At 38.9% G+C, this 26,591-nt stretch overlaps 6 protein-coding genes across 7 annotated transcripts; 3 read left to right on the top strand and 3 right to left on the bottom strand.

The window, feature by feature from the left end:
• The first annotated feature begins 133 nt into the window (after positions 1-133).
• LOC129249311 (probable RNA methyltransferase CG11342) lies at positions 134-1,066 on the top strand. Its single transcript, XM_054889044.1, has one exon. The coding sequence runs from the start codon at positions 326-328 to the stop codon at positions 1,040-1,042; it is 717 nt and encodes a 238-aa protein (XP_054745019.1). The 5' UTR covers positions 134-325; the 3' UTR covers positions 1,043-1,066.
• A 118-nt stretch (positions 1,067-1,184) lies between these two features.
• LOC129249309 (polycomb protein esc) lies at positions 1,185-3,013 on the bottom strand. The gene is made up of 3 exons (XM_054889040.1): positions 2,611-3,013; positions 2,355-2,547; positions 1,185-2,296 (listed from the first exon to the last, which is right to left on the bottom strand). Exons 1-3 carry the CDS (start codon positions 2,913-2,915, stop codon positions 1,403-1,405), a joined length of 1,392 nt encoding a protein of 463 aa, XP_054745015.1. The 5' UTR covers positions 2,916-3,013; the 3' UTR covers positions 1,185-1,402.
• A 65-nt stretch (positions 3,014-3,078) lies between these two features.
• LOC129249310 (augmin complex subunit dgt2) lies at positions 3,079-5,092 on the bottom strand. Of its 2 annotated transcripts, none has more exons than XM_054889041.1 (3): positions 5,047-5,092; positions 3,812-4,302; positions 3,079-3,754 (listed from the first exon to the last, which is right to left on the bottom strand). In XM_054889041.1, exons 2-3 carry the CDS (start codon positions 4,056-4,058, stop codon positions 3,258-3,260), a joined length of 744 nt encoding a protein of 247 aa, XP_054745016.1. In that variant the 5' UTR covers positions 4,059-4,302; positions 5,047-5,092; the 3' UTR covers positions 3,079-3,257. The 2 variants fall into 2 exon arrangements, with proteins under 2 accessions (XP_054745016.1, XP_054745018.1); XM_054889043.1 differs by lacking the exon at positions 5,047-5,092 and having other exon boundaries at positions 3,812-4,101; positions 4,164-4,263.
• LOC129249312 (uncharacterized) lies at positions 4,329-5,000 on the top strand. The gene is made up of 2 exons (XM_054889045.1): positions 4,329-4,395; positions 4,460-5,000. The coding sequence occupies exons 1-2, from the start codon at positions 4,381-4,383 to the stop codon at positions 4,730-4,732; spliced, it is 288 nt and encodes a 95-aa protein (XP_054745020.1). The 5' UTR covers positions 4,329-4,380; the 3' UTR covers positions 4,733-5,000.
• Positions 5,093-7,619: 2,527 nt separating the features above from the next.
• Positions 7,620-13,970, top strand: LOC129247395 (U4/U6.U5 tri-snRNP-associated protein 1). Its single transcript, XM_054886513.1, has 7 exons — positions 7,620-7,993; positions 8,363-9,270; positions 11,666-12,112; positions 12,172-12,266; positions 12,335-13,102; positions 13,247-13,472; positions 13,536-13,970. Exons 1-7 carry the CDS (start codon positions 7,753-7,755, stop codon positions 13,686-13,688), a joined length of 2,838 nt encoding a protein of 945 aa, XP_054742488.1. The 5' UTR covers positions 7,620-7,752; the 3' UTR covers positions 13,689-13,970.
• Positions 13,964-26,189, bottom strand: LOC129247396 (protein-glucosylgalactosylhydroxylysine glucosidase). Its single transcript, XM_054886514.1, has 12 exons — positions 26,037-26,189; positions 25,603-25,958; positions 25,165-25,458; positions 21,480-21,580; positions 20,479-20,762; positions 20,189-20,421; positions 20,023-20,110; positions 14,812-15,003; positions 14,566-14,734; positions 14,308-14,491; positions 14,105-14,245; positions 13,964-14,029 (listed from the first exon to the last, which is right to left on the bottom strand). Exons 1-12 carry the CDS (start codon positions 26,135-26,137, stop codon positions 13,989-13,991), a joined length of 2,184 nt encoding a protein of 727 aa, XP_054742489.1. The 5' UTR covers positions 26,138-26,189; the 3' UTR covers positions 13,964-13,988.
• Between the last annotated feature and the right edge of the window lie 402 nt (positions 26,190-26,591).

Raw genomic sequence — 26,591 nt, 5'->3', positions numbered from 1 at the left:
TATTATTACATCGCTGTTGAAGATTACACTTTGCATAATTTACGGCTAAATGCAATGAGCAAAAAAGAGATAGCGATGTAAAATAATTTGCTTGAGAAAATGACAGCTACCCCGACGCGTCGGACATTCAGCAAGTCAGCAAAATTACAGGGTGATTGCAATGGCTAATTTGGTGGGTGGTAAAGCAGTGCAAGCTAATAAATAAATGGTAAATATTGAAAACAATAGTGTGTCTAAAAAGAAATCATTTTATTCTTGCAAAAAAGCAAATTTTATTCCAAGTTTCTTGTGTGAAACAGAAAAGCAGTAACGATTTTGTTGCAAGATGGAATACCGAAACAATGATCCTGGAGCTGTTCAATATGGAAATTTCATAAATTATTACGAATTCAACAATGCTGAACAACGACTAAAATTACTACCCCGTGATGTTTGGCTTGAAACGGAAAATATTCCATCAGCCGAACCCTACTTAGTGCTCGATGTTGGTTGCAACGCAGGAGATCTCACACAACTATTTTATAAATTTTTAAATGAATGTGTTGGCGTGCCAAGAAATAGAAAAATACAAATACTCGGCATCGATATTGATGAGGATTTGGTGCAACGAGCGCAAATCGGAAATGAGTGCGCCCCAAATGTGAGTTATACCAGATTGGATATTATGGATGCCACAGCGTTTGAAGAAGTCAATGAGTACTTGCGGCAATACAACCGTCATAGCTTCGATGTAGTTTGTTGTTTTTCTATAACCATGTGGATTCATTTGAACCACAGCGACCACGGGTTGCAGCAGTTTCTACAAAAACTGAGTGGCATAGGCGATTTGCTTGTTGTGGAGCCACAACCCTGGAAGTGTTATCAGACCGCCGTGAGGCGAATGAAACGGGCTGGAGATGAATTTCCTCTATTTAGCGAGCTGGTATGGCGTTCAAACGTAGAGGAATGTGTACAGAAATTTTTGGAAAAGGAGTTGGGAAGAAAGAAAGTTTTCGAGTGTTTGCCGACGCGTTGGCAAAGGCGTATTTGTTTTTATAGATGAAATAAAATGCTCTTTATAAAGTTAGTTTCAGTTATCTTTCAAAAAGTATCTGGTAAATTCATAATTTATATAAATTAATCATAGATAAATGCATGATTTTAGTAACAACAGAAAGTGAAAATAAGAGTTGTTCTGCTAGATTATACACATATGTATGTGTGTTCACAGGTTCTAGAAAAGCCGTCTATAAATATAGGAATATTGAAGTTCCCAGGACAGTCGGTTATACGCTACCGAAACGACCCGGATATATATCCGTTGAAGGACTGTCACTCCAGCAGCATTCCCCGCACACGTATTGGGTATGAATGCGCTGCTACAACAACAACATAGATATATTGTCATGATTGAGTAAAATGTCTAATTTGCACGATCCCAGCGCCAAATTGTACCATCATCACAAACACATATTAAAATAGCACCATCCTTGGAAAATGACGTCTGCCTTATTGCACTGGTACACTTGGGATGTACTAATGTGCTGCATTTAGTTAAATTTGGATCTGAGTTATCCAATTCCCACACATACGTTTTTCCCTGTTGATTTCCCAACGCCAAAACCTTTTGCCAGAAGTTGAAAGCAAAACGTACAAACCAAATTTCACATTCCTTGTAATCAAAATGATGTATGATCGTGGTGGTAGAATCCTGGGCTTTCACATCGGTCTGTTCAAGCTTACCAGGCTTCCAACAAACAATTGAGTTCTCACACGATTTTGAAAGCACAAAGTCTCCAAACCATTGCACACAATCTACGTAATTACGATGTATGTCGCGTGTAGAAAAGTCGGGGAAATGTTCTTTAATTGTGGGGAAAGGCGTTGCATTTTTGCTTGTATTAAATGAGCAACTGTTTTCAATAGCATCCTTAATAGCAGGCTTGTCCAGACGCCATAATTTCAACGAATGGTCCATGCCACTGGACATAATACGATCACCCTGCAAATCGAAATCAAGTGATAGCACTTCATCCCGATGTCCTTCCACTCCACCAAATATGGCCACACACACATCTGTTTGAATATTCCAGAGACGCAACGAGTGATCCTTGCTGCCGGATAGCAGCATTTGAGGCAGTTTGGGGTGGAATTTTAGTTCATTGATCGCATGGCCATGACCAATGTAATGTTTAGTGCAAAGGTGCTTGGAGGGGTTGAAAATGCGTATAACACCGCGATAACCGGCAGCAGCGAGTATTGGGTCGCCATTCTCGGGATCGTAAGACCAAGCACAGGTGTAAAAGTTTTCGTCAGGCTGTGGAGACTCACGTTTGTTAATTATAATTATTACTACTACAAATCGAAATTCTTACGTCAGGATCCGCATAGCATTGAAGCAGCTTTATTCCAATTACTTCATGTTCGGTACTGTTGCTTTCATGGGGGCACTCGTAAATAGAAATACGATCCTTCCCCACAGACGCAAAAATGGCTTGTTCTTTATTAAGATTTTGATTAAACTGTGCACCGAATAGCGGCTGGCCATGGTCCTCGCGCAGATGACATCTACAATAAAAACATGCAAATACTTATTGCCGGTAATGCAACATAATTTCTTCATCGGCGTACGTGTATTTGTAGAGTGGCTTAACTATTTTCTTCGCCTTTTTACGCGATTTTAAAGTTTTTCTATTCCCAGGCGATTTACTACGAGATGTGGTAGTCGTAGCGGTGCTCACCACACTCCCTGTTTCATCCTTATCGTCATCAGATTCTTCACTTGCACCTAATGAATTTAATGCAACATTTGACGGCACTTCTAAATCGATTATAGGTGACGACAATACTCCCGGCGGCGGTGGTCGTGGTTCCCCAGTATTGGTTTCAGTCGATTCTTTAACTTCATCATTTTCCTTCACTTCGTCGGAAGCCATTAGCAATTCTATACTTGTGCTAAATTTGTTTATGATATTTTTCAAATTCTGTTTCCGAACAAAAGCAGCGTTACAAATGATACTGAAAATTGTGAAAACAAAAAAACAAAAGCTCGCAGTGACAGCTGCGAGCCGGTTTCTTCAGAAGCGGTCGAAGGGTGGGTTTTGTGCTGTCAAAGTGTTGCCATCGGCGACATTAAAAACTTTCTTTATTTAACCATTTCAAGTTTGAGATAAATATTCATTTTACTAAATACTTGGCATTATATAATTCATTTAACACGGAATAAAAATGTAACCATGTCACTGTACTCCAAGGTTTTGAACATAATAAGGCACAATTCAACTTTGTTCTACTTCAGCCATCATTTCCAACTTCTTATCTACACAGTTTTCAATTTCTTTAAGCGCCTTCGAGCTATGCTCAGTTCGACTTAGAAACTCATTAATGAAATAATCTCTCAGAATATTGGCTTTCTCTTGTGTAAGCTTGCCTTGGGCATATAAGAGCTCTAGTTCATGAGCAAGATATGGTCCCATTTTTAGCTCTCCAGCAGCCTTGAGGTATGCACACTTGCGGTTCCGTGCCTCTAAAAGTTTGTGCAAATTAGATCGACGTTGAGATTCCAATGCAATGATCTGGCTAGCACTAGATGAAGTTGTAGTGGTTGGTGACATAGCACTGGGGTCGGCAAAAACATCAGGGATCTCCGCTTTTAACTTTTTACCAAAATCAATAATTGGTTGCAACTTTAAACGAAGGAGAGCTATTAGTTCTTCACGTATAGCCTTTCGTTCGGTATAGCTTAAGTTAACAGAATCTCGTATTTCTTTCAATCCTAAAATGGGTTAAAGAGAAATGAATTCGTTGCAAGTTGATAAAACAATTTTATTACCTAAAAGGTATTCATCTCCTCCGCTAATAATTAATTGTAAAAAATTGTTCACGTCAAGCACCTTGAGAGCGTGCATTACTTGTTCACCATTATCCGGTAAATCCAACTTGTTTACTTTTATTTTCTGCAGATAATCCAATACGAAGAGAAGTTTCCTGATGATATACAATTCTTTGTCTCGTTTGATTTCCATTTGCCTGCGCGCCTCGGCATTAAGGATGCTCAAAGTTTCATTTGCCTCGGCCATGTTTACGCAGTTTTGCCCAAGATTCGAAGGAGATTTTTCAACTCTGTAATTGACTTTTAAATTAATAACTTTTCTTAAATGCTTTGGTAACTTCGTATCACATACATTAGCTAAAATTCTTCCAGTTTTTATTTGACTGACGTTTAAATTGGCCGCTTGCGCGCTACGCGGGTAAAGCAGTTCCAAAATTCAGCAAATATGACAGCTCGATGCTTATTTGTTTACAAGCTTATTTATTGTGAATCTGAAAAATTACCAAAGCAAAAATAAACAGACATTTCTGTGCGAGAACGTATTTGTATTTGTTGACAACCCTGACTTAATGGCCGAAACTAAGGTAATATCCGAAATTGTATTAATTTTGCTTATAAATAATATGTTCGAGCAATATTTTTTCCTAGCAACAAGATGAGACAACACGTAAAAAACATAAGAAATCAAAGAAACATTCAAAGTCATCAAAAGAGTCGGATGGTGAAGACGACTTCAAGAAAGTCAGCACTTTGAAACGTAAACAAACTGAACTAGCACGTGTACTTCAACTCAAATGTGATATACTGGTCCAGGGTAATCTATCTTACTTGGAATATATTGAATTGAGGGAAGAGCTGTGGCGTCTCAATGCACTGAAGGAAACATTTGCAAGACAGGCTGCTAATTTTGAAAAGCGTTGACCAAATAAAAAAGTGCTTTAAGGGGCAATTATTCAGTGCTCTTTCAACTGTGGTGAACTTTTTAAATTGAGTTTTAGCCTGCAAAATTAGGCATTTAAACATAAACCAGTTAAATTTGCGCTGAAAGCCTATCCCTTAGTTGTAAGTGTCTCTCTATTCTTTCCGTAGAATTGTAAAGTCTTCTAAAATGTTATATTTTTGATAAGCTCATGATTTTATTGCAAACCGGTTCTAATTTAATAACAAGGTTAATGATTTCAAAGATAAATTAACATTTTGAGGTATTTATTATTCTTTTTCATTATTGTACTTACCATTTTTGCCTAAATAATACGCCAACGGCCAAAATATCATTGTACCATTATTGTGTTGTAATAGATTGGCAAAAAGAAAAAATGACGCATTGAAGGGCTAGTAGGCGCAAATTGTTTTCAAATCATTCACAATAGAATTACATTAAATGGTTGCAAAGTTGAACGTGTTGCTTTATGACCTTTCACAATAGTGATGGGCGAGCCCGGGATATTTAATAATACGTTCATATATGCATTAATCACCTATAAATCTACCAAAGTAATCTACCCGTTCACATATGGCAGATAACCTGCAAAATTGACAATCAGCTGTCAATACTGCTTTGAGAGATTTTTCTTCATAGAAATTATTTTGGAGGAATATTTCTTTTTACAAGGAGAAGAAATAGCTAATTTAAATGCGAAATTGGCTGCTAATAATAAATAGTTGGAGGAAATCCGTATGCGACGTTGAAGTTGCAAAAAATGATGGCAGCAATGCGCATGAGATATTCTATATTACATTTTATAATAAGTAATAACAAGACAAAACTTTAATGGACACACGCTTTTCTCTGTAAATTGATTCCATAATTAGTAATATTTAACAAAAATTGTATTAGAATTATGTTTACAGAGCTGTTTTCTTTGCCGGCATCTATATCATTTAGTTTTTATTTTGATGTTTGATGTTGATGTTGTTGAAATTTTGTATGGGAAATCGTGCTTATTAATTGCTGATTTTGAGTTAAGCGCGAAAAAGTAGATCATCTACTTATATGTGAACGTATTATAAGCAATACAGATAATCGCTATTGTGGCAAAAGTATAATCGGGGACTCGCTGGGCAACTGCACCATCGAGATGTTTTTCAATTATTTCGAGTCGACTGGCTTTTATATTAATGAACATTTACTGAAAATATAATTTTAGGCGGCCGTCGTAGCCGAGTTGGTTGGTGCGTGACTACCATTCGGAATTCAGAGAGAACATAGGTTTGAATTTCGGTGAAACACCAACATGAAGAAAAAGTTTTTTCTAAAAGCGGCCACACCTCGGCAGGCAATGGCAAACTTCTGAGTGTATATCAACCACGAAAAGGCTCGTCATAAAAAACCATTTGGCGTTCGGAGTCTGCTTAAAATTGTAGGTCCCTCTATTTGTGGAACAACATCACGACGCAAGCCTCAAATACCCAAAGAGCCAATTATATATATATGTATACATATATAGGTTTTCTGTTCAATTCGTTTTATGTAGTGTTTGCATTAACTACTTCGTAGCAGCAATATCAATAAATATCATACCTACATTGCTCTGCTGTCGTTATTGCTCTGAACTCGAATAGGTGAGTAGGTGAACAGGTGGCGCAAAATGCGCGATCAACTGTTTTGCTTCGCTCCAAGCCACGTTTTTTTTACTGCTAGTAGGTCAGACCAGTACTTGTGAATTTATTCATGTGATTCCAATCTACCACTACTACTCTCGCTTCTGATGCTTTGCTACTACTTCCGTATCTGTTATTTGAGCACTACAGCTTTTTGTTTTATTAGATGCATTTTTTATGGGTTTTTACACTGTAGGTATGTAGGTATAGTTTTTGACCACCGTAAAGTTTAATATTAAGCCATTAAATATTGAACAAACAGCAACACTGTGTTAATGCAAACACAAGCTGGTTATTTTCAGGAATCCGTCAAGTGCTTAATATTTACTTTAAACAAAGGTTCTTTTTTAAAACTCGAAAGTACAGGAATCTAAATTTTTATTGTTATGATTTTGCTCGCCGTTAATTCAATGGTTTTGAACCTTTTTCCACTTTCACGAATTTTAGCAGGTAGGCGAGTGATAATGCGACAACAATAAAAGTTTGAAGCTCTTGAAAATATAGGCTAGCGGCACACTGTATAACCCTAAAGAAATGCTTGGCTTGCCCGCCCCCGACATATTAATGTTTTCATACCTTTTTTTGCTTCCTTTATTAAATTACTATTAATTTTTACTGGAATAATATTTCAACGTTTGTTAATTTTTAATTTACTCTTTAGTTTGGGTTTGATAGCTAATTTTAATAAGTGTACGATAAAAATTAGGGAAAACAACGATTTATTCGTGATTCGCAAAGTAATTGATACTAATCACAGATATGAGATAAAAAACACATTTTTTTAATTTGAAGGGTAATTGGGAAGTGAATTACGATAAAAAGAGTGAATGACAAATGGGAGAGCGAAATACGTGCCGTTAGAGCATAGCATTACTTAAATTTTGTATCATTTAAGTGCCAATGCGTTTTGACATGCCCATGTAATTGGGAAAATTTAATTTCCTTTACATTAATAATAAATTTCAAAGCATTCATACAATGATAATTACAAACTAGTATTAATAAAATATGTGTAAAACTTGAAAATGCCGCATTTTAAAACTTGTAAGTAAATCTTTAATATTGCGCTTCAATCTTGTACATTTTTTATTTTACTCGTATTGCTCTAAGTATTTTACAGTTCACAGCCTCATCCGCCTTATGCGTTATCGCGACTGGCAATGCCTCTACGTGAAAAAATATCGATAATCACAAAAGTGGTTGAACAATCGTGACACAAGGCGTGAAAGACAGGTAGGGAAAAACGTTTATAGTGATTGCTGAAAAAAAATTTCTTGGCGAGTTTTATCAAAAAATTGTGCCAGTTGTAAACAAGAAGTGAGAAGTGAGAAGTGAGTAACATGGGTTCTTCAACGAGTGGAAAAAAACATAAGAAAGATAAGAAACATAAACATCGTAGCATTGACGGAGTTCAAGAAGGCGAAAGTTCATCGTCACATCGTCACCATAAACACAAACGTCACAAGGAACATAAGGAGCGCCACCGCCATAAGAAGCACCGGGAACGAGACCGCGAGCGTGAGAAGGAGCGTCAACGTCCCACGGAAGTGATTGCGCTTGAGGAGTCGGACTCAGATGACAGTAAGTGCGCCTCGAGGTGTTAGTGTACATCTAAACAGTAGCATTAAGAGCGTGTAACTCACGATAAGCGTGTCAAGGCCGCTTTTATTGGAATAGCATGCAAGCATTAATGCAAAGGGCGATTTTCATGAAAAAATGTATAATGAAAACTTGTATTCTATTCCAAGAGTTACACAACCATTTTAGGATGTATAATAAATCATCGCGTTTTTTTCTTTCTACTATTTTTCAGATTTCCCCAGCAGATATTGAGAATTTAAGAAAATTTCGCCAATAATTGAAAGAGGTCTTGAAATTGACATCTCCGTATTAAGCGAGGCTCCGAAACAGTTTGACTTCGTATTAAATCATTTGTTTCTCCATTTTCAGGTTCTGATTGTGTTGAAGTACCCCTGGACGATCTGCCAGTGAGATCTTATGGAAAAGACAGTGAAGTTGAACCACCACCGCCGCCGCAGCTCTCGAGGCATATTAATGAACGAGAAAAGGATTATGAACGTCTCAAGGAGTTGGAACGCGCCAAAGAACGTGAAAAAGAGAAAGAATGGGCTCGTGAGCGTGAACGAGAAAAAGAACGGGAGCGCTATGAAAGGGAACGAGAAATGGAGCGACGTAAAGAAAAAGATATAGATCGTGAACGCATAGAAAGAGATCGAGAACGTGAACGGGATAAGGAGCGTGCCCGGGATCGAGAAGTACGTGAAAAAGAGCGTGATCGTACAGAACAACGTGATCGTGAGCGGGAACGTGTACGAGGACGAGAGCATCGTGTTGAGCCAGATCGGCACCATCGTGAACGTGACCGCGACAGACCTGTAGAAAAATCGAAAGATCGCCAACCCCGCGAAAAACGTTCACCATCGCCTATCCCTGAAAATGGAGCTGGCGATAGCCTTTCTATTGAAGAAACAAATAAGCTGCGCGCCAAATTGGGTTTAAAACCTCTTGAAGTTGATAGTGGCCCTACAAAACCGTCGTCAACATCTATTGCTGCAGTCGCAGAAGCGAAAAAGGTGCAGCCTGGTGAAAAAGAACTCTCGGCTTATAAAGATGAATGGGGCGAGTTCTTACACAAGCCGGCAGCGAATTTGAAAGAAAAGGCGGAAGCTGAAAAAATGCGTGAGAAACTGAAACAACGAAAAGAAAAACGATTCCTGGAAAATCAGTTGGCACGTATACGCACACTAGGCGAATCAGACGAGGAAGCGGATGATGTATCCAAATGGGTCTCACGAAGCAGACGTGCGGTCGATGAAAAGAGGGAGGCTGAAAAAAGGGTATGTAGAGTTCTACATATATTTCTTTATTTAATTATTTATGTCGATTATAAAATATGGTATAGAAGTTTGAGATAAATAGGCACACACAAAGCAGAATAGAAGAGAACAGATCATTATAAAAGGTTTAAGCACAAACTTAGAGTCTGGTAGGTCTGCAAAATTTGCGATAAAGTTAAACTGAGATAAAGCTGAATTCATAGGCGCATTAGCGCTATGAGTACTTTCGGTAAAGCCAGCTCGAAATACATCAAAGCAACGTAGGTTCCTACTCTGAATTTTGAAACAGTGTTAGCATGAACTACTTGGTAGCACCAATAGCAATAATAATATCTCGCTCCAAGCTTTGCTGCTCGTTGCTGCTAGCAACTCAGAGGAATGTCAAAAAAAAAAAAATGTTAAATGCTGCTCCAGCTACCGCTTCTGCTGCTCTGCTACCAGCCCTTGGTCGGAAAAAACCCGAGTCATTCCGGTAACGTAGAACCAGCTGCCATGGGAATATAGAGACAGATCATAAACGACATTTATCGGGAGACCATTACCACCTTCCTAAGCTCCCGACCCCCGAATGCCGTTATCGAAGTGCAACCACCTCCTATCGCAGACGAAGAGCTCCAATTTCCCCGAGAGTCCCGCGTAACCTTGGCACAATTACGTTTTGGATACTGTAGCAGGTTAAACTCATACTTATCCAGAATCGACCCTGACATACTAAAAATATGTCCGGCATGTGAAGGCACCTCGCACGACACCAGGCATACAACTACATACTGCTACAACAACAACAACAGGCACCTTTTCACATGCCCCATCAAACCCACTCATCTAACACCCCTCTGGACCCAACCTGTCGAAAAAGCTAGTTTTCTGGGCTTACCGTTAGATGAGCTAGACGAAGACGACCTGTGGTTACACTACACTGATGGCAAAGTTACTGCTACAACAACAACAACAACAAAGGTTTAAAATTCTTGAAAATACAGGATGCACTGGAAAAACCTAAAGAAATGCTTGGGTTTTACAAACGATGAGGTAATTAGTTCATCTTTCCTGTCATCTGCCAAAAACATATAACAATGGAAACATTTCGCCGCGCGAAATCATAATAATAAAAATTTACATTTCTTTTGTTTGCCTGTACTTCCGTGTTTTAAAAGAGCGCTTTTGCTTGAAGTGAATATTTATTACTTGAAGTGTTCCGCGAAATGTTCAACATCTACCAACTGTAACTCGCTAAAGAAAGCAAAACCCTAATCAACAATAGCGCACATTCTATATTTGGGGTGCGCAATAACTGACTACCAAACTTTTTGTAAAAACCTAGTATTTTTTAGGCGTGTCACTAACCTGTATTGTTAAGAGTTTCAATCCTTTGTTGTTGTCGTATTATCACTCGCCTACCTGCTAAAATTCGTGAAAATAGAAAAAGGTTCGGAACCATTGAATTAACGGCGAGCGAAATCATAACAATAAAAATTTAGATTTCTGTACTTCCGTGTTTTAAAAGGGAGCCTTTGTTTGCATTGCAGTAAATATTAATTACTTACCTGTTCTTGAAAATATTCAACTTGTTTGCATCAACACAGTGTTGCTGTTTGCTCCATATTTAATAGCTTCTGGCACTAAGCCATGCTCAAAATTAAAAAAAATATTTAAATATCTTTACTTACATTTATTCAGTAAAAACTTGTAACTTCCCCTCAAAATGAATTGCCATTTTGCTCTCTTACTTTCCCCTCTTTGCAAGTTTTTGGATACATTAACACCAAAACATGATAATTTGTAACAATTTTTAGAATTAATATGCCTGGCAAAGGGGAAATCCGGCCAAGGATTGCTACTCCAGCAGCACTCCTCGTACAGGTATGGGGAATGTTTCTGCTGCTACAACAACAAATTAGTGTAAAAATATACCTCCAAATGCCTAAATTCATTAATACAATCAAGCGTGGAGTTCACAATGTGATATCACCTGGGAATGGGATTGAGCAGTTTAGAAAATAATGCTTTGCTTTGTGATGTTGTTGTTGTTGTAGCAGCATAAACATTCCCCATATTTACATACGGGGAATGCTGCTGGAGTGACAGTCCTTGGCCGGATATAAATTCGGGTCGTTTCGGTAACGTATAACCGACTGTAGTGGAAACGATAGCATTCTCTTATTGTTAGATTCCATCGGTTTCTAACACGTCAATTATTTAGCCTTTTAAGTTTCAATTGAAGAGCAGCAGCAACTAATAGCAGAGAAAATGTTTAAATCATCAGCAGAAAGCAGAAATTTACAAGTTGAGAAATGTAAAGAAATGTTAGTGAACAGAATAAAAATAATAAACTTCTATATTTATATTACATACATACATCCATTTTGACTAAAGAAACGTTTTATTTTGCCAGGCAAGAATGATCGAAGAAATGGATGCAGAATTTGGTGTAAATGATTTAGTGGAAAAAGAAAAGGATGCCGCCCGTCGCAAGGCCTACAACGATAAGCACCTGAAAGGACTGCGAGTGGAGCACGACATGAATGAGTTCACCGAAGGTAAAACGGTCATATTGACGCTAAAAGATAAGGGCGTTTTGGATGAAGACGATGATGCTTTGGTGAACGTAAATTTGATTGACGAAGAGCGGTATCGTAGAAACATCGAAAACAAGAAACAAAATCCTCTCAGCTATGGCTATAATGTGTACGAAGAGCAGTACGATGAATTTGGTAATCCAATTGAACGCGGAATTTTGGAGAAATACGATGAAGATCTTGATGGAAATAAAAAGAAGAGGGACTTTGTTATTGGCGATAGCTTGGAAGAAGAACGCGAGCATCAGAGAAAATTGTTAGCGGTAAATAAACTGTTTGGTCTTTCTTTTGTTGACTGGTTTTGAAAATGTTTCGATTTCAGATAAAAACTAAGTTAGCAGGAAAACGGCTGGAGACGCTAGAGGATGCTAGAATCGTGCTAGCCTCAGACACATTTTCCGAAGCCGAGTTGACAAAGTAAGTTTTTTACTTTTTGTTTAATTGCTTATCTGTAGATAATAAAATTTAACGTTTTTTCGTAATAGATTCAAAAAACCAAAGAAAAAGGTAAAGAAATTGCGCAGAAAACTCAAGGATGAGGATTTGTTGCCTCTGGATAACGAGCCAATGGAACAGCATCTGGGTAATCGGAGGAAACGGCAACGCGACGACGACAGTATGGAGACAGAGGACATAAAAGACGCAGTTGCCGAAGTAAAAGCTGAAGATGAAGATGACGATCTTGAGCGTATGCTCTCCAAAGCGCGCAAGTTAAAGCAAAAAGAGAACATAATTAAGAAGCCACTCCCCATCGATGTGAACAGCATCAAGCATGAAATTAAAACAGAGCCCGTTGATGGTGCAGACGATGAGGGGGGCATACGTGGTGCCGATGGCAACATTGTGCTCAATGCCACGGCTGAATTTTGTCGCACACTTGGTGACATACCTACTTATGGTATGGCCGGAAACCGCGACGAAGACTCCAACGATATGATGGACTTCGAAACGAATGACGGCAACGAGGATCGCAACAACGATCGTCACAATGAGCCCGAGCTTAATCATGGCACTTGGAATTCGGTTAATCCCGATGAGATCATACAACCTGCGGAGTTTGAGGATATTGCCGAAAATCTAGAAGAGGTAGCAATTCTGGATGAAGAGCCGGATGTTGGTGCAGGTGTGGCGAATGCTTTGCGCTTGGCTTTGTCCAAAGGTTATCTTGAGAAAGAGGAGCACAATCGGCCGAGTAACTCGAAGATGGCACATCTGCAGGCGAAAAATTATTCCATCGAAGACAAATCGGCAGTGTAAGTAATCCATAACGGGCAAACATACGCCCCAAACTTGTGCGGGGCATGTTTAAGCTGTTGCAACAACAACAAGCATACACACGCGCAACATTCTCTTGTAACACATTTAAGATAAAATCTTTTTTTTTCCCCAAATTAAAGTGAAGATGATAAGTTTGGTAGACGTGATCGCTTCCATGCTGGACCCATTATGGACTTCAAAGACAAAGACAGTTTCAAGCCAAACGTCAAGTTGGAATATATTGACGACAATGGACGCATACTGAATTCAAAGGAGGCGTTTCGCTATCTATCGCACAAATTTCATGGCAAGGGACCAGGCAAAAATAAAATCGAGAAGCGTCTAAAAAAAATGGAACAAGAAGGCGTAAGTGCAGCTAGTAAACGCAATGATGCAGTAAGATAATTTACAATGTTTTTCTATTTGCAGCTGATGAAGACCATGAGCTCAACAGACACACCTTTGGGCACACTTACCATGTTGCAGCAGAAGCAAAAGGAGACGAAAACACCTTTTGTGGTGCTTAGCGGAGGAAAGCAAACGGCGGCAGTTAGTGGTGCGACGATATCCAAATATAAGTAGGGTATACGTTAAGTAGTTGTTTTGTTAGTTTAGAAAGTTACGAATGCATTTTTTCGTACCATTAATTATTTTCACATAAAATGAAAATTAGTAAGCATTTCAATACAATACCAAAATGAAAATTGCAATAGCCCAAACGGACATTTTCTATGTAACCACGCGTAACCGTTACGCATAACGATATTTTAAAAAATAATAATCCACTACTAATCTAATTCTCATTCTGAATGCTTACAATAAATTGACTGCGCCAAAAAAATGCAATACAACAAATATAACATATTCAAAGGCATTTTTTATTTAAACCGTGGATAGTAACGCGGTATTGCGCTCCAGATTAACTGTTAGAAAATGGCAAAAATGCGCAAAATATTAAAATACATAAACTTGCACACAAATGAAATACACGAACTTACTTGAAAAATTGGCATTTATTGCATATTTGTGGGAGTTCACTACTAATTCCAAATCCAAATCGCCTGCTTCTAAACAGCTAAATGTCGCTGTGCCATTTGTGTGCACCTTCAAGGAAAATTTCGAGCCAGCAAATTTGATACCTAAAAAGTATCTAATTTCTTTAAATGTATTTCGACACTCAAATAACAACTTTCAATCTTACCATGGATAGTAAATCCTTTTGTGCCAGCGATCAAATTGGTTTTTTGCACTTTCATTATCGAACGGTGTCCATCCAAATCAAATCGCATGCCAGCATAACCGTTGATAATCGCCTGCAAAAAGCCACCAATGCCAGTGAGAAAGTTCGCGGATCCCTGGTAGCCAATTTTGTTTTCGCTCCAGACCTAGTTTATCAAGAAATTTCAAGTAACGCTGGATTATTTGAGTAATCGGAATGTGTATATGTATGTGTATGTACTTTAAATTCTGGCCGCACATAACCTTTATAAGCTCTTTGGAAATATCGGTTAGCTTCATCCAGCGCGTTTATATCCAGAAAGTTGATGGCGAACATAGACCAGGACATGGCAGGCCCCGACTCTCGGGTGACAGACGCGTAAGTGTTAAGATCACTCAAGCGGGTCTTACTAAGGCAGTTGGTTGCGATTTCATCAATCAATTATTATATACAAAACTCGTAATTTATTCATAACAAGTCACTTACTTCGCCATCGCGTATTGCAAAGGGTAGCCAAGTAGTATTACATCAGCCTGCTTAACCATTTCGCCTCGCTTGTAGCCCAAATATTGTGGATGGTAGTCCAATTTTTTATCGTACAATATATTCATACGCAGCGCTATATCTCGCCAAATATCTGAAGTATTGTCGGCGGTAGTGCACGTGGAATGCGCAAAACTGTCAAAATGGAAATGGTGTTGACTTTCCGTTACTACCACGACAGGTTTGCTTATAATGTTTAAGTGCGTGGACTTAATTTACAAATTATCACACATAAATGTAGCCAATATAACAGCCTTTTGATTTAGTGTTTTTTATAAATTACCGTTAAGAATTAATAGAAATATTTAGCGTTAAAAATGCTTATATTTTGCATAAGGTTGAAAAAAATGCTCGATTACACAGGCTTATTTTACTTAAATACAAACACCGAAAAGGAGCAATATTCACTTATAAACAAACTCTATTGATTGAACATTTGATTTAGAGCTTTTTGTACTAAATAATACTACTATTTTATTAAAATTACGTGTAATACTGTGCAAAATAAATGTGCCGGACGAACTGTCGCAGGAACGATTAGGTCTGTTCATTTGTGCAATTATTACAAATTATCAAGTTTTGGTGTTCATGTATCTAAAAACTTGCAAAGTAGGTGAAGTGAGAGCAAAATGACTTTTCATCTTGAGGAGAAGTTGCAAGTTTTTACTGGACAAATTTTTACTTGTAAGAATTTGCAAGTGAGAAGCAGCTGATCGCAAAGTGAAAATAAACACGAATTAAAATTTGCGAATTGAGTCGGAATTCTAAATTTAAATAAAAATGGTGATTAAAATGGAGAATGCAAGCAAATATAGTATATTTCAGATAAAATTTATCAAGTTTATTTGATGTCATACATTAAATAGGAATCGGCCAATGATAAACAGGTGCAGTCAGGCCCGTTCGCAGACCCTCAGATTTAGGGGGGGGGGGGGGGTTCTAACTTTTGTTGTTGATTGGTGATAAGATAAAAAATAATGAAAAAAAGATAATTATTATAATATGCTTTATAATAACTCATCAATGTCCTGATGCTTTATTCGTATATAATTTGTTTTCTCTGTACATCTAATCGATCTATGTCATTAGCTATTATCAGATTTTATAGAAGTAATTGAACATATACTATACAGTTATTACTATTTGAGTATTATTATTATTAGAAGGCCATTACGCACTGCGACCAGAGCTGATCTATTGTGAAAGGCCTATTTTTGTAACCCTAGAGTTTTAGACTTTTTAAAAATTTTAGCACAATTTTGGGTTTGTTGTTCCAAAGACTACATGGAGATACTACGATACCACCAAGGTGATGAAGTCTCTGTCTGCCCAACGCAGGACATTCACAAAGCACATGTTCTGAGCTTTCTATGTCCATTTCACAAAAGCGGCAGACATTGGTCTCAGATAGACCAATATTTAGAATTATTTAGATGATACCTCAAGTTGCAGTGACCTGTAAGATATCCTGTTAAAAGACGCAGATCTACTCTGCTTAGTGAGAGAAGCTTGTCAGATATTCCTTTGTTGGGACTTAGGAATAGTTTGGCTTGACGCTGACCGGCACAGTTTAGCCAGTGTGCAGCAAATTTTTTTTCTTCCCATTTCCTAAGGAATTCATTAATGTGGCCTTTTGTGAGTCCACAGAAAGTCTCAGGACCAGTGAGTTGCATATTTGCTCCTTGTTTTGCAAGGTCATCAGCCATTTCATTTCCCTCATGTCCTTCATGTCCCGGAAGGTTTAGGCAATCATTTACCAATTTAGAGGTGATAGTAGTTGATAGAAGGGCTTTTAGAGCCGCTTGGCTATCTGAAAGTATGTTATGTAGATGTGAGTACCTCTCATTTTCCTGCTAAGGCATTCTCTCACACATATTTCGATGGCATGTATTTCTGCCTGGAATATTGTTGGGTAGAGTCCCATCGGAATCGATTTTTTGAATTTAGGCCCATTGATTCCTGCCTCTGTTCTACCATTTTCTAATTTGGACCCAGCAGTAAACCATAGCTGAGAGCCAGGTTTGAAAGTGATAGAATTACTAATTAATTTTTCTTAGTTGTTGCTGTTGTTGTAGCAGCATAAACATTCCCCGCACTTACATACGGTGAAAGCTGCTGGAGTGGCAGTCCTTGGCCGGATACAAATTCGGGTCGTTTCGGTAACGTAGAGCCGACTGTGGTAGAAACAGGCTTTTCTTAGATTTTATCATCGATTGAAAGTGGCAAAATGGGACGAAGTGCGGATTTAGCATTAGAAATGCGTAGAATCGTTATTAAATTGTACTTGGAAAACAAGTCTCTGCGCGAAATCGGCAAATTGCATTCTACGGTGCCAAGTGTTATTGCTAATTACGTTAATACTGGTAAATTGGAAGCTAATCACCACCAAGCCGGAAGGCGAAAAATATTGGCTTCACGTGAACAACGTAACACAAAAATAACTTCCACGATACGATGACGAAATATTCAAGAGTCCTTGCATAAAAAAGTAAGCCCACAAACAGTCCATAATTGGCTGTATACCGCTGGTTATCATAGCAGAGTGACACGCCGCAAGCCCTACATTTTAGATATTAACGGAAAGAAGAGATTGGAGTTCGCCACAAACGCTATATAAATGAGCCAGATTCTTTTTGGGAAAACTTCATATTCCAGCGACGAGTCGAAACTCATTGTTTTCGGATCAGATGACCCTCCAAAAGTTTGGCGAAAAGAAAATACAGAACTGAATGAAAAAATCTTATTCCTACCGTTAAGCATGGAGGAGGAAATGTAATGGTTTGGGGGTGCATAGTTGCATCTGAAGTAGGAAAAATGGTTTTTATTGATGATAAAATGGACAAACGTCTGTATTTAAACATTGGACTGGATGCTATAGAGTTCTTGTTTCAACGAGACAATGACGTAAAACACTCATCGTGCAAAAATGGCTTATTTACCACTGTAAGCAGCTTAAAATTCCACCTTGGAAGCAGTTACTAAAGTTAAAGGCGGCCCAACAAAGTACTAAATACTCGTTTTTTTTACTATTTTTTGATAAAGTGTTCTTTATATGGCTATGTAGGAATAATAGTTTTACATAAAATTGTGCCTCATTTCGTTATTGCCTTAAGTTCTCTAACTCTAGAAATGAATTTGGAAGTTTTTGTTCCTTAAATATTGAATAAAAATGTATCAGGTGTATCTGTTTATAAACTGTGAGTATATGAATAAATTGTGTGTCCACTGTACCTCAGAAGTACCGAGCCACAGCCTCCAATCACTGTTGCTGCAGTTTCTGAAATACAAATCGGCAAGCATTGAAGGTGTTTATTTATTTATTTTATTATTTATTAATTTTATTTTTTAAAAGCTAAAAATAACAATAAAATTGTTAAATAAGCAAAAAGAAAACGCAGACTTTCAGCTGGGGAAGAATTGCTCTATGTTGTAGAAGATGGGAATCCTTCAGGAATTTATAGCTTTTGGAAATGTTCAAATCGGAAGGGTTAATTAGTAGTGATGGTGCATCATGACCGTCAAAATGTTGATGTCTTTGTCTATCTAGTCGAGGGAAAAGGCTAATAAGTTAACTATTGACGGTATATTTTGTGTTGTAGGCTTGTACTTCTTGACACGCATAGACGGAAGCAAGGGAAATACGAGTATGAAGAAGGCTGTGATTGCCACAATAATAAAATTGCCAATGGAGTGTTCTTCGTCTGACAGCGATGATGAAATGGAATAAATTATTGTGGAGAAAATAAAATCATGTGATGCCGAAGCTCGTTATTTTGCATTTTATTTCCTTTTTTGAAGAGAAACTTCTTAGGCGCCGATGGACGAGCGAGAACGGAGAGTAAAATTTCGAGGCCATGCAACGTTTTGGGCATTTTCGTTCCGCGAGAGAGAAAAAAGATGTAACGTAGAGGGAAAGGAGAGAGAGAGCTATACCTTAGATATATCTTAGATACACCTAGGCTATTTTTCCTGAGTTTTTCCTTATGGTTGCTAATTTCTAGTGAGAAATGTTGGTGCAAACATGTAGGAAATATATTTTTGTGCCTACTTTTTGGTGTTATATTTCCTTGGTGCCTACTGTTTGGGGCGTTTTTAGGTCCCAATTTTTTGGCGTTTGTTTTTGGTGCCTACTTTTTGGCGCTTATTTCCGTTTCCTGGCTAGTGCTTGTGCGTACTATAAAGTGCTATCCATTCCGATCTCAGATTCATTGGTATTGCCTTGCGGTAATTTGTGCCGTTGCTGTGGTCCTTGAATCGCTGCGTTTGTGCGTGTGATAAACGCTCGGAGTAGTGCGCGTTTTTGTCCCGGTTTGTGTCCGGCGTTTACCTACATCGGACGGCCCTTCTCCGTTTTTTGTAAATTAGATATAGGTATATTCTTTCTCTCTCTCTCTCATTCTCTCTCGGGTCTCTCCCTCTTTCTTTGTCTTGAAAGTTTCACTTCTTTTATGTGTACTACGCTACACGCACTTTTTTTAATTTAAAACAAGGTAGCTCAACTAATCAAAATTTAATTTTTGTGATTTTGTCCGCTAATAATTTAATCAGCTGTTCGTAAAACTTGCAAATTGTTACTAGTATTGGGTTCATGTACTTTTTTTTTTTGATATTTTTCTCTTTGAGAGCGAATTCTCGGAAAGAAAGTTACTGGGAAGTTACTGGACAATTTTTACATGAACAAGCTTCTAGAAAATAATAAAAATGAAGCAAGAAAAACCCCAGTTAAGCCTTATGAAATCGGCAGAGAATATCAGTCCATACTACTGCACTAAGAGAAAGAAGAATTCTATTGATTGCGGGGCAAGGTCCTGAACGTGATAATTTTCTGAAGGCCAAAGGACGCCAACGCTCCCACGCTAACGAGTCAAGCCAACTCTTTAATTTTTGAAGAACTGGACTTTTTTCAAAGCGTTCAAAATATACTTTCTTAACTATTTTGAATAATAAAACCCTGTCTAAATGCTAATATTTTAAAGCATAAAAGTTCGAAATCGCGCGGAAATGGTTGTAATGGAAAGTTTAGACAAAACTTTAAGTAATTTTTTTTATATGAACCTAATAAATAAATAAATAAATAATTAATAAATAAATAAGTAAATAAATAAATAAATAAATAAATAAATAAATAAATAAATAAATAAATACAAAATATACCTCGCGAACTCCAGTGCCCTCTTGACCACCGCATTCGTGTAGACATTGTCAGTTACATTTAAGTGATCTTCATCTGGGCCCATGACTCCTATGTATTCATGTATGTATGCACACGCACATGAGGATAGCATTCATTTGAGTTACGCAAATATTTTAGTAAAATTACCTTTAATGTGATATTTTTGCCCATCATCGTTCACGCGACTCACGAGGAACTCAGCAACTTCCTTGGCTATTGGCCACGCAACGCGGCACAACCACTCGGTGGAATGTGTTAAGGCATAATGTTGGCGGAGCGCAAATAAAATATCTGGCGAGATGTGAATTTCCTGTGCGGCCACTTCAGGGCAACAAGGGTTTATCACTTCTGTGCCGGTGTAGGCGCTCTCCCAGGGAAAGCTGTGGAGTATTTCCATTGCAAATGAACTTCTCACATCTCAATCCAAACGCACTCACCGTGCTCCTTTGTAGCCAGTTTGTTTGGCGTTATAGCGAGCACCAGGCAAGTGTTGCAAACGATACTGGAATAGCTGCTCGGCCCAGGTGATGTCGAATTGGGTGACAGCTGGTAGCATCCAGGTTTCTGTATCCCAAAAGTTATGTCCTTCGTAGTCTGCATCGAGCTGCCCACGCCCTATACCGGTGGGACTGAGCCCGAAGTAGGCGCCATTCAGTTGATTTGTATGCAATGATGGCAAGGAGCTGGCCAAGTAGAAGATGCCAGCGTTAATGGTGTGTGACTGAAATATGAACTTTTTTAATGCTGTAAAAAAACTTTAAAAAAGGTTACTATGGGCTTTTCGACTGCACGAAATGATCACTTTGTGTTTTGTAGTATCGGTTTTTTAGCTGTATGAGAACTATCGATACCGATAATTTTAAGTGGTTTGACAGCTGAAAATGGCAAACTGTATTGACATTTCAGTGCGGTAAAGTTTGGCAAGTTATCATGAATCGTTTAACGCCAGAACAACGCCTTCAAGTTGTGGAAATTTACTTCGACAAAAAACAAAAAAAAAATGGTTCTCGAAGTTCATAGAACACTGGCGGCACAGCGGTCTTAATATCTTTCGAAATGAGGGAGGAGCTGCCATTACGAGCCATGCTGACTGAAGTTTTGTTTCCAAAAATTAGTCAATTAAATACCAAGACGGTTTAACTTAAAACACAGAGCGCCTAAGAATCGATTTACCTCATAGATTAGCGACAATATTGCAATATTTAAGCCGCCCTTGTCCAGATTGTAATAAAAAATCACTTCAACAATATTTCTGTTTTGTATTATCATTTTAGGTTCTCCAGCTCTTAAAAAACTTCCGATAGTTACTTTCAGCTTTTGTAAAGATGGGCGTTTAGTTCTGAATATTGACCATAGCATTTCAATGTTTTGCACTTAGAAAGTAAAATTTCGAAATATTCGTGTTCATCAAAAGCCCATAGCTGCGTTTAAGTCGTACCAGTTCTATATTTCCATCAATCTGTATATTGAAGTCCTGCCAAAACTTATGCCATTCATTGGTGTGCTTTTCCAACAGCTCGTCGGAGGTCAGCTGTATAACTACAAAATTAATTTGTATAACTACAGCCATGGTGGAGAGCACTGAGACGATGTGGCCAACACCAGACCCAAGGATGATAGATTAAAAGGTATGGTCATTTGAAGCAAAGCTGTGAGACTATCTTTGACTACCATGTCATAGGGTATTCGGCAGCAGAATTGAGTCCGCTCATTTCACATGTATTCTTAAGCTGTTCCAAGCAGTCTGTTTTTTCAGACGGCAGCGATGTAATATGGGTTCCTGGCTATTGCGACATAGAGGGGAACTGGTAGACCGATGAAATAGCGAGACTTGGCATCAAGTTGACTGATGAGCACACAGACAATGACGGATGCACACAGACTTGAAAGCTATTTATTTTTAAGGAAATTGTAAGAGCAGCGAATGAAAGATGGCGTAATGAACACACCTGCAGAAACGCTCGACAATTGTGGCCGACTCTCAATGCTAAACACACAGAATCTCTGCTAAGCCAAAATAAGATTAGTTTTAGCACACTGATTTTCGTTATAGCGGGACACTGCCTAATAGGCAGACACGCCCAGAAGTTAAGTGTGCAAAGACATGACTTCTGCAAAAGCTGATCTCGCACTTTTTGTGCCATTGCCGAGCTCTACGTAGGCGTAGATTCACCTTCTTAAGTAGACAATTTTTTAATGAGTTCGCAGATCTAAGTACTGTAAAAATCTGGTATCTTCAAAAAATTTTGAAAAGTTCACACTGGCTTTAGAAGAGATAAGGACAAGTTCCTCACACTGCATCGCAATGGGCTATGAGCCTGATTGTGTCCCATAGTGGACAACCACTACAACCCAACCTACCCAACCTACTCAACCTAATATGAAGGAAGGCTGCGTTCATTTTTTTTGCATACGAGTATACCACCAATACAATCTTAGTTTTGTTGTAAACAACCACTGTAATATTCTCTCTTACGTCAGCAACTCTGCGGATTACTTGAAAATCGATGACAGCCGTTTAACGATCTGATGTTGGCCGCACCTTCTGAATTCTCTCCACTGTGCAAGATGCAATTTATAGATGTTGTGGCAAATTTTGAGTTTGATCGGTTTAGTCGTTGTTGTAGGACATACATTTTCTTTTAAGCAGGTAGGGTTGGAATTCATGGCTCGTTACGCTGGACTACATGCTGAGTTTATTGAATTCCATTATTCTTTGACTGTTGTGCCTTTTTGGATAAAATAAATAAATAATTGGTACGTACACTTCTTCTTCCTCCTCCTATTTATGGTGTGGGTCTTGATGTTGTTCCACAAATGGAGTGACCTACAGTTTTAAGCCGATTCCGAATGGCAAAGGGGTTTTTTGAAAAACCTTTTTCTATGATTTTGCTGTTTTATGCGCGGAGATTCGAACCTAAGCACCCTCGAATGGTAGTTACGCACCAACCCATTCGGCCTTTACACGTTGGTGATGGCAAGTATCACAAGTGACGGAACGATGAGCTGTACGAGCTTTAAGACGACATAGACATAGTGCAGTGAATAAACATCCAGCGGCATCGTTGGCTCGGTCATGTCGTTCGAATGGACATAAGCGCTCCTACTCTTAAACTATTCGATGCGGTATCAGCTGGTGGTAGCAGAGGAAGAGTAAGACCTGTTCTGCGATGGAAAGATCAGGTGGAGAAGGACTTAGCTTCACTTGGTGTGTCTAACTAGAGTCGGTTAGCACGAGAAAGAAACGACTGGTGCACTTTGTGAAACTCGGCCAAAATCGGATAAACAGTTCTCGCGACAGGCAAGAAGAAGAAGAAGGTAAGTTCTGCATACTTATTTAATTTTTTGTTTTGATTATGACACCCGCGCTCAAATGAGACGATACTTGCAAATAAGAAGTTGTTAGCCTAGAATTCCTATCCACATTTGGTATAGCTCGATCCAACCCAAGACGCGTATTGTGGGTCAGATTTCGCAGTATCCCAGTTTTTGCTCAGGGAGTGGTGCTTCATTTCACGTCTACTCTGCATATCTGCTGAGCATTCGCCCATCCACCACTTGGGGACGCGTCCGATGGGAGACGGGGAACTCCATACTAAGGCACTGGTGGGCGACACAGCAACTTATTATTACTATTGGAGGTTGAATTAGTTTTAAAGGTGACACACAGATGGCGCTATTTATCACTTTATCGCGTTGGCAATACTGAATATATATTCATGACAAAGCCTCATCCCTAGGCTTTGTTTATCAGTATCTGTCATTTCGCTGAAGTATAAACAACGCAGTGTTTTCGTGCTCCGAGTATGTCAACTTTCGTGCCGTCGAAACGCAATTTGCGGGAAGCTTTGCTTTTCTGCTTCAATTTGAAAAAAAAATACAGCCCAAGCCCGTGAATTGCTGCAGGAGGCCTACCCAGACCATACTCCGTCGATTTCAACATGTGAGTACTGGTTTCGACGATTCAAAAGTGGTGATTTTCACACCGAAGACAAGGAGCGTCTTGGCCAGCCCAAAAAGTTCGAGGACGCGGAATTGGGGGAATTGGTAAACGAGGACTCGTGCCAAACCCAAGAAGAGCTTGCTGAATCATTGGGCGTTGATAAATCAACCGTTTGCAAGCGTCTAAAAGCGATGGGAATGATCCAAAAGCAAGGACATTGGGTCCCGTACGAGTTGAAGCTGCGCGACGTCGAACGGCGATTTTTTACGTGCGAATTGCTGATCGAGCGACAAAATCGGAAGGGTTTTTTGCATCGGGTGGTGACTGGCGACGAAAAATGGATCCACTACGATAACCCAAAACGCAAAAAATCATGGGGTTTGCCCGGCCACGCATCAACGTCGACGGCCAAGCAGAATATTCACGGCAAGAAAATCATGCTCTGCATTTGGAGGGATCAGGTCGGCGTCGTATATTTTGAGCTGCTCCAACCGGGCGAAACAATCACGGGGGATCGTTACCGACTGCAATTGATGCGTTTAAGTCGGGCATTGAAGGAAAAACGGCCGGAAACGGTAAAAAGGCACGACAAGGTTATTTTGCAACATGACAACGCTCGGCCGCATGTTGCTCAACCTGTCAAAAATACCTTGGAACGCTTGGCTGGGAAGTGTTACCCCACCCGCCGTATAGTCCAGACATAGCTCCCTCCGATTATCATTTGTTCCGGCATATGAGTCTCGATTTGGCGGACCAGCGGTTCTCCTCGTACGAGGCTACCAAAATATGGGTTTAGTCATGGATAGCCAAGCAGCGGCCAGAATTTTGGAGAAACGGCATCCGGAAATTGCCCGAAAGATGGGCGAAAGTTGTAGCTAGCGATGGCCAATACTTCGAATAAAATATTTTGTACCGTTTTTTCACAATAAAGCCCCAAATCTTCGAAAAAAACCTTTAAAACTAATTCAACCTCCCTATTATATTTGCATTAGTTATGAAAATTAAATTATAACCCTGGCAATTAGCCTTTGTTTCTTTTCTATTCCCTCCGTCCACTTGTGTGTCTTATTTTCTTCCAAATTCTTTGACTATGAAACTACGCATAGTTTACTTTTCAAACTCACACCCATTCAAACGTTTGTAAATACAAATATGCATGCAATTATAGCTCTCAAATTACCATTCTCCATTTCTCTCCGCGCCACCTCCTCCTTCTCGTCAACCGTAATTACGTAGCGATAATAAAACTCTTCTTGCCCAGCACCCAATTCGAAAGTGTATTCATTTTCCCAATTATCACTGAATACCACGAAAATCGTACGTAGTTCCAACTGAAAATCTGGCTGCTCTAACTGACGCGTTACACCATGCAGAGTTTTATACCTCATTGTTCCGTTAGCGTTGCTTAATTGTGAAAAGTCAAAAGCTTCACTTTTACTTCCTGACTTTTGGGTTAACTTTATAAGCAGTGGATCTAAATGAAGAATAATTAAATAGAAAAGGAAAAAAAAAACTTAATAAAAAATCAAAAGCGGAAGTGTAATGCGTGTTTAGAGCTTCTACTCATCGGTTTCCTTCTAGTTTCATTCTACAGCTTTTATTTTACTGTATATTTTACCTATAGCGCCGGTGCAATGCACGAAAAGTTCATAGATCAAAGCGCGGTTGTAGTAGCGATGGGCGTATGTGCGTTGTTCCAATTGCATCTGCATTCCATTTGCCTCGTAAGCAAATTGCCAGCGGAAGTAACCATCCCGTAGGTGTAGCCTATAGCTATCCGGTATGATGGAGAGCTCCCATTCCTCGTAGGCAATGGTGGCCACATTCAAGTTCAGCCAATTAGGGATGCGTGCACGGCGACTATTACCACCTTCGCCATTATAGATGCCATTCATGAAGATCGCGTCACCGAAAACTGTATATCCCAAATGACCGTTACCCAGGGTGGGCATAAAGTTAAGATCGGCCGGTAGTCTGAGTGTAATTGGAGTAAGAGGAAATGTTCAAAGTTTACGGTTTTAAGTTCTTTGTTTTTTTAATAATCGTGCGTACTTTTCCGACTTGATTACGTATACATTGTCATCGGCTGAGGCAAATAAAACACTTGCTAAAATCACTAAACACCAAATACTTCTTAGCAGCATTAACGACATCTTACTTTTGGTCCGCTGTGCGTCAACCGAAGTCTTTGATGATACTAAAAAGACAGTTGTGAGCTTCAAGCGATTTCTTTGCTCACGCAGTAAGACTTTTTAAACAATATTCTATAAGACTCCGCATACATTCACCTTAATACAGGGTGCATATGCTATTTGAAGGCATTCATGTGGCTATAACTCCCGAAACCATTATTTTTCTTTTTGCTATCTTTCAGATAAGACATAGAGGACTACAACTTAACTCAAGAAATGAAGAGACATGGCAGATATTGCCGCTATATGTGCAAATACCACCGATTTAAAATCTCCAATTTTCTTAAGTGCATCAGGTGGCGATGCAGAATCTGTAGCGACACACAACAAACATTATGAACGGTTTTGCACTGTCCGATCTGCAGAATTTATTCAAAGAGTGCAAGGGATTATTGACGAGAAGGCTTCTAAATTA

The sequence above is a fragment of the Anastrepha obliqua genome, chromosome 5 (genome assembly GCF_027943255.1).
Source record: "Anastrepha obliqua isolate idAnaObli1 chromosome 5, idAnaObli1_1.0, whole genome shotgun sequence".
Taxonomy (NCBI): Eukaryota; Metazoa; Arthropoda; class Insecta; order Diptera; family Tephritidae; genus Anastrepha; species Anastrepha obliqua.
This window is presented reverse-complemented; position numbering and strand designations above follow the sequence as displayed.

What these genes read in the sequence shown, in the direction of transcription:
- LOC129249311 (XM_054889044.1), top strand. Translation starts at nt 326, where the DNA reads ATGGAATACCGAAACAATGATCCTGGAGCTGTTCAATATGGAAATTTC.
- LOC129249309 (XM_054889040.1), bottom strand. Translation starts at nt 2,915, where the DNA reads ATGGCTTCCGACGAAGTGAAGGAAAATGATGAAGTTAAAGAATCGACT. An exon ending in AAGCCACTCTACAAATACAC is followed by an intron (nt 2,548 to 2,610) that starts GTACGCCGATGA and finishes TTTTTATTGTAG; the next exon opens with ATGTCATCTGCGCGAGGACC. An exon ending in AATGCTATGCGGATCCTGAC is followed by an intron (nt 2,297 to 2,354) that starts GTAAGAATTTCG and finishes GAGTCTCCACAG; the next exon opens with CCTGACGAAAACTTTTACAC.
- LOC129249310 (XM_054889041.1), bottom strand. Translation starts at nt 4,058, where the DNA reads ATGGCCGAGGCAAATGAAACTTTGAGCATCCTTAATGCCGAGGCGCGC. An exon ending in AGGAGATGAATACCTTTTAG is followed by an intron (nt 3,755 to 3,811) that starts GTAATAAAATTG and finishes AACCCATTTTAG; the next exon opens with GATTGAAAGAAATACGAGAT.
- LOC129247395 (XM_054886513.1), top strand. Translation starts at nt 7,753, where the DNA reads ATGGGTTCTTCAACGAGTGGAAAAAAACATAAGAAAGATAAGAAACAT. An exon ending in GGAGTCGGACTCAGATGACA is followed by an intron (nt 7,994 to 8,362) that starts GTAAGTGCGCCT and finishes CTCCATTTTCAG; the next exon opens with GTTCTGATTGTGTTGAAGTA. An exon ending in ATCGAAGACAAATCGGCAGT is followed by an intron (nt 13,103 to 13,246) that starts GTAAGTAATCCA and finishes CCCAAATTAAAG; the next exon opens with TGAAGATGATAAGTTTGGTA.
- LOC129247396 (XM_054886514.1), bottom strand. Translation starts at nt 26,137, where the DNA reads ATGTCGTTAATGCTGCTAAGAAGTATTTGGTGTTTAGTGATTTTAGCA. An exon ending in TACGTAATCAAGTCGGAAAA is followed by an intron (nt 25,959 to 26,036) that starts GTACGCACGATT and finishes AATTACACTCAG; the next exon opens with ACTACCGGCCGATCTTAACT. An exon ending in GCGGAGAGAAATGGAGAATG is followed by an intron (nt 21,581 to 25,164) that starts GTAATTTGAGAG and finishes TTAATTTTGTAG; the next exon opens with TTATACAGCTGACCTCCGAC.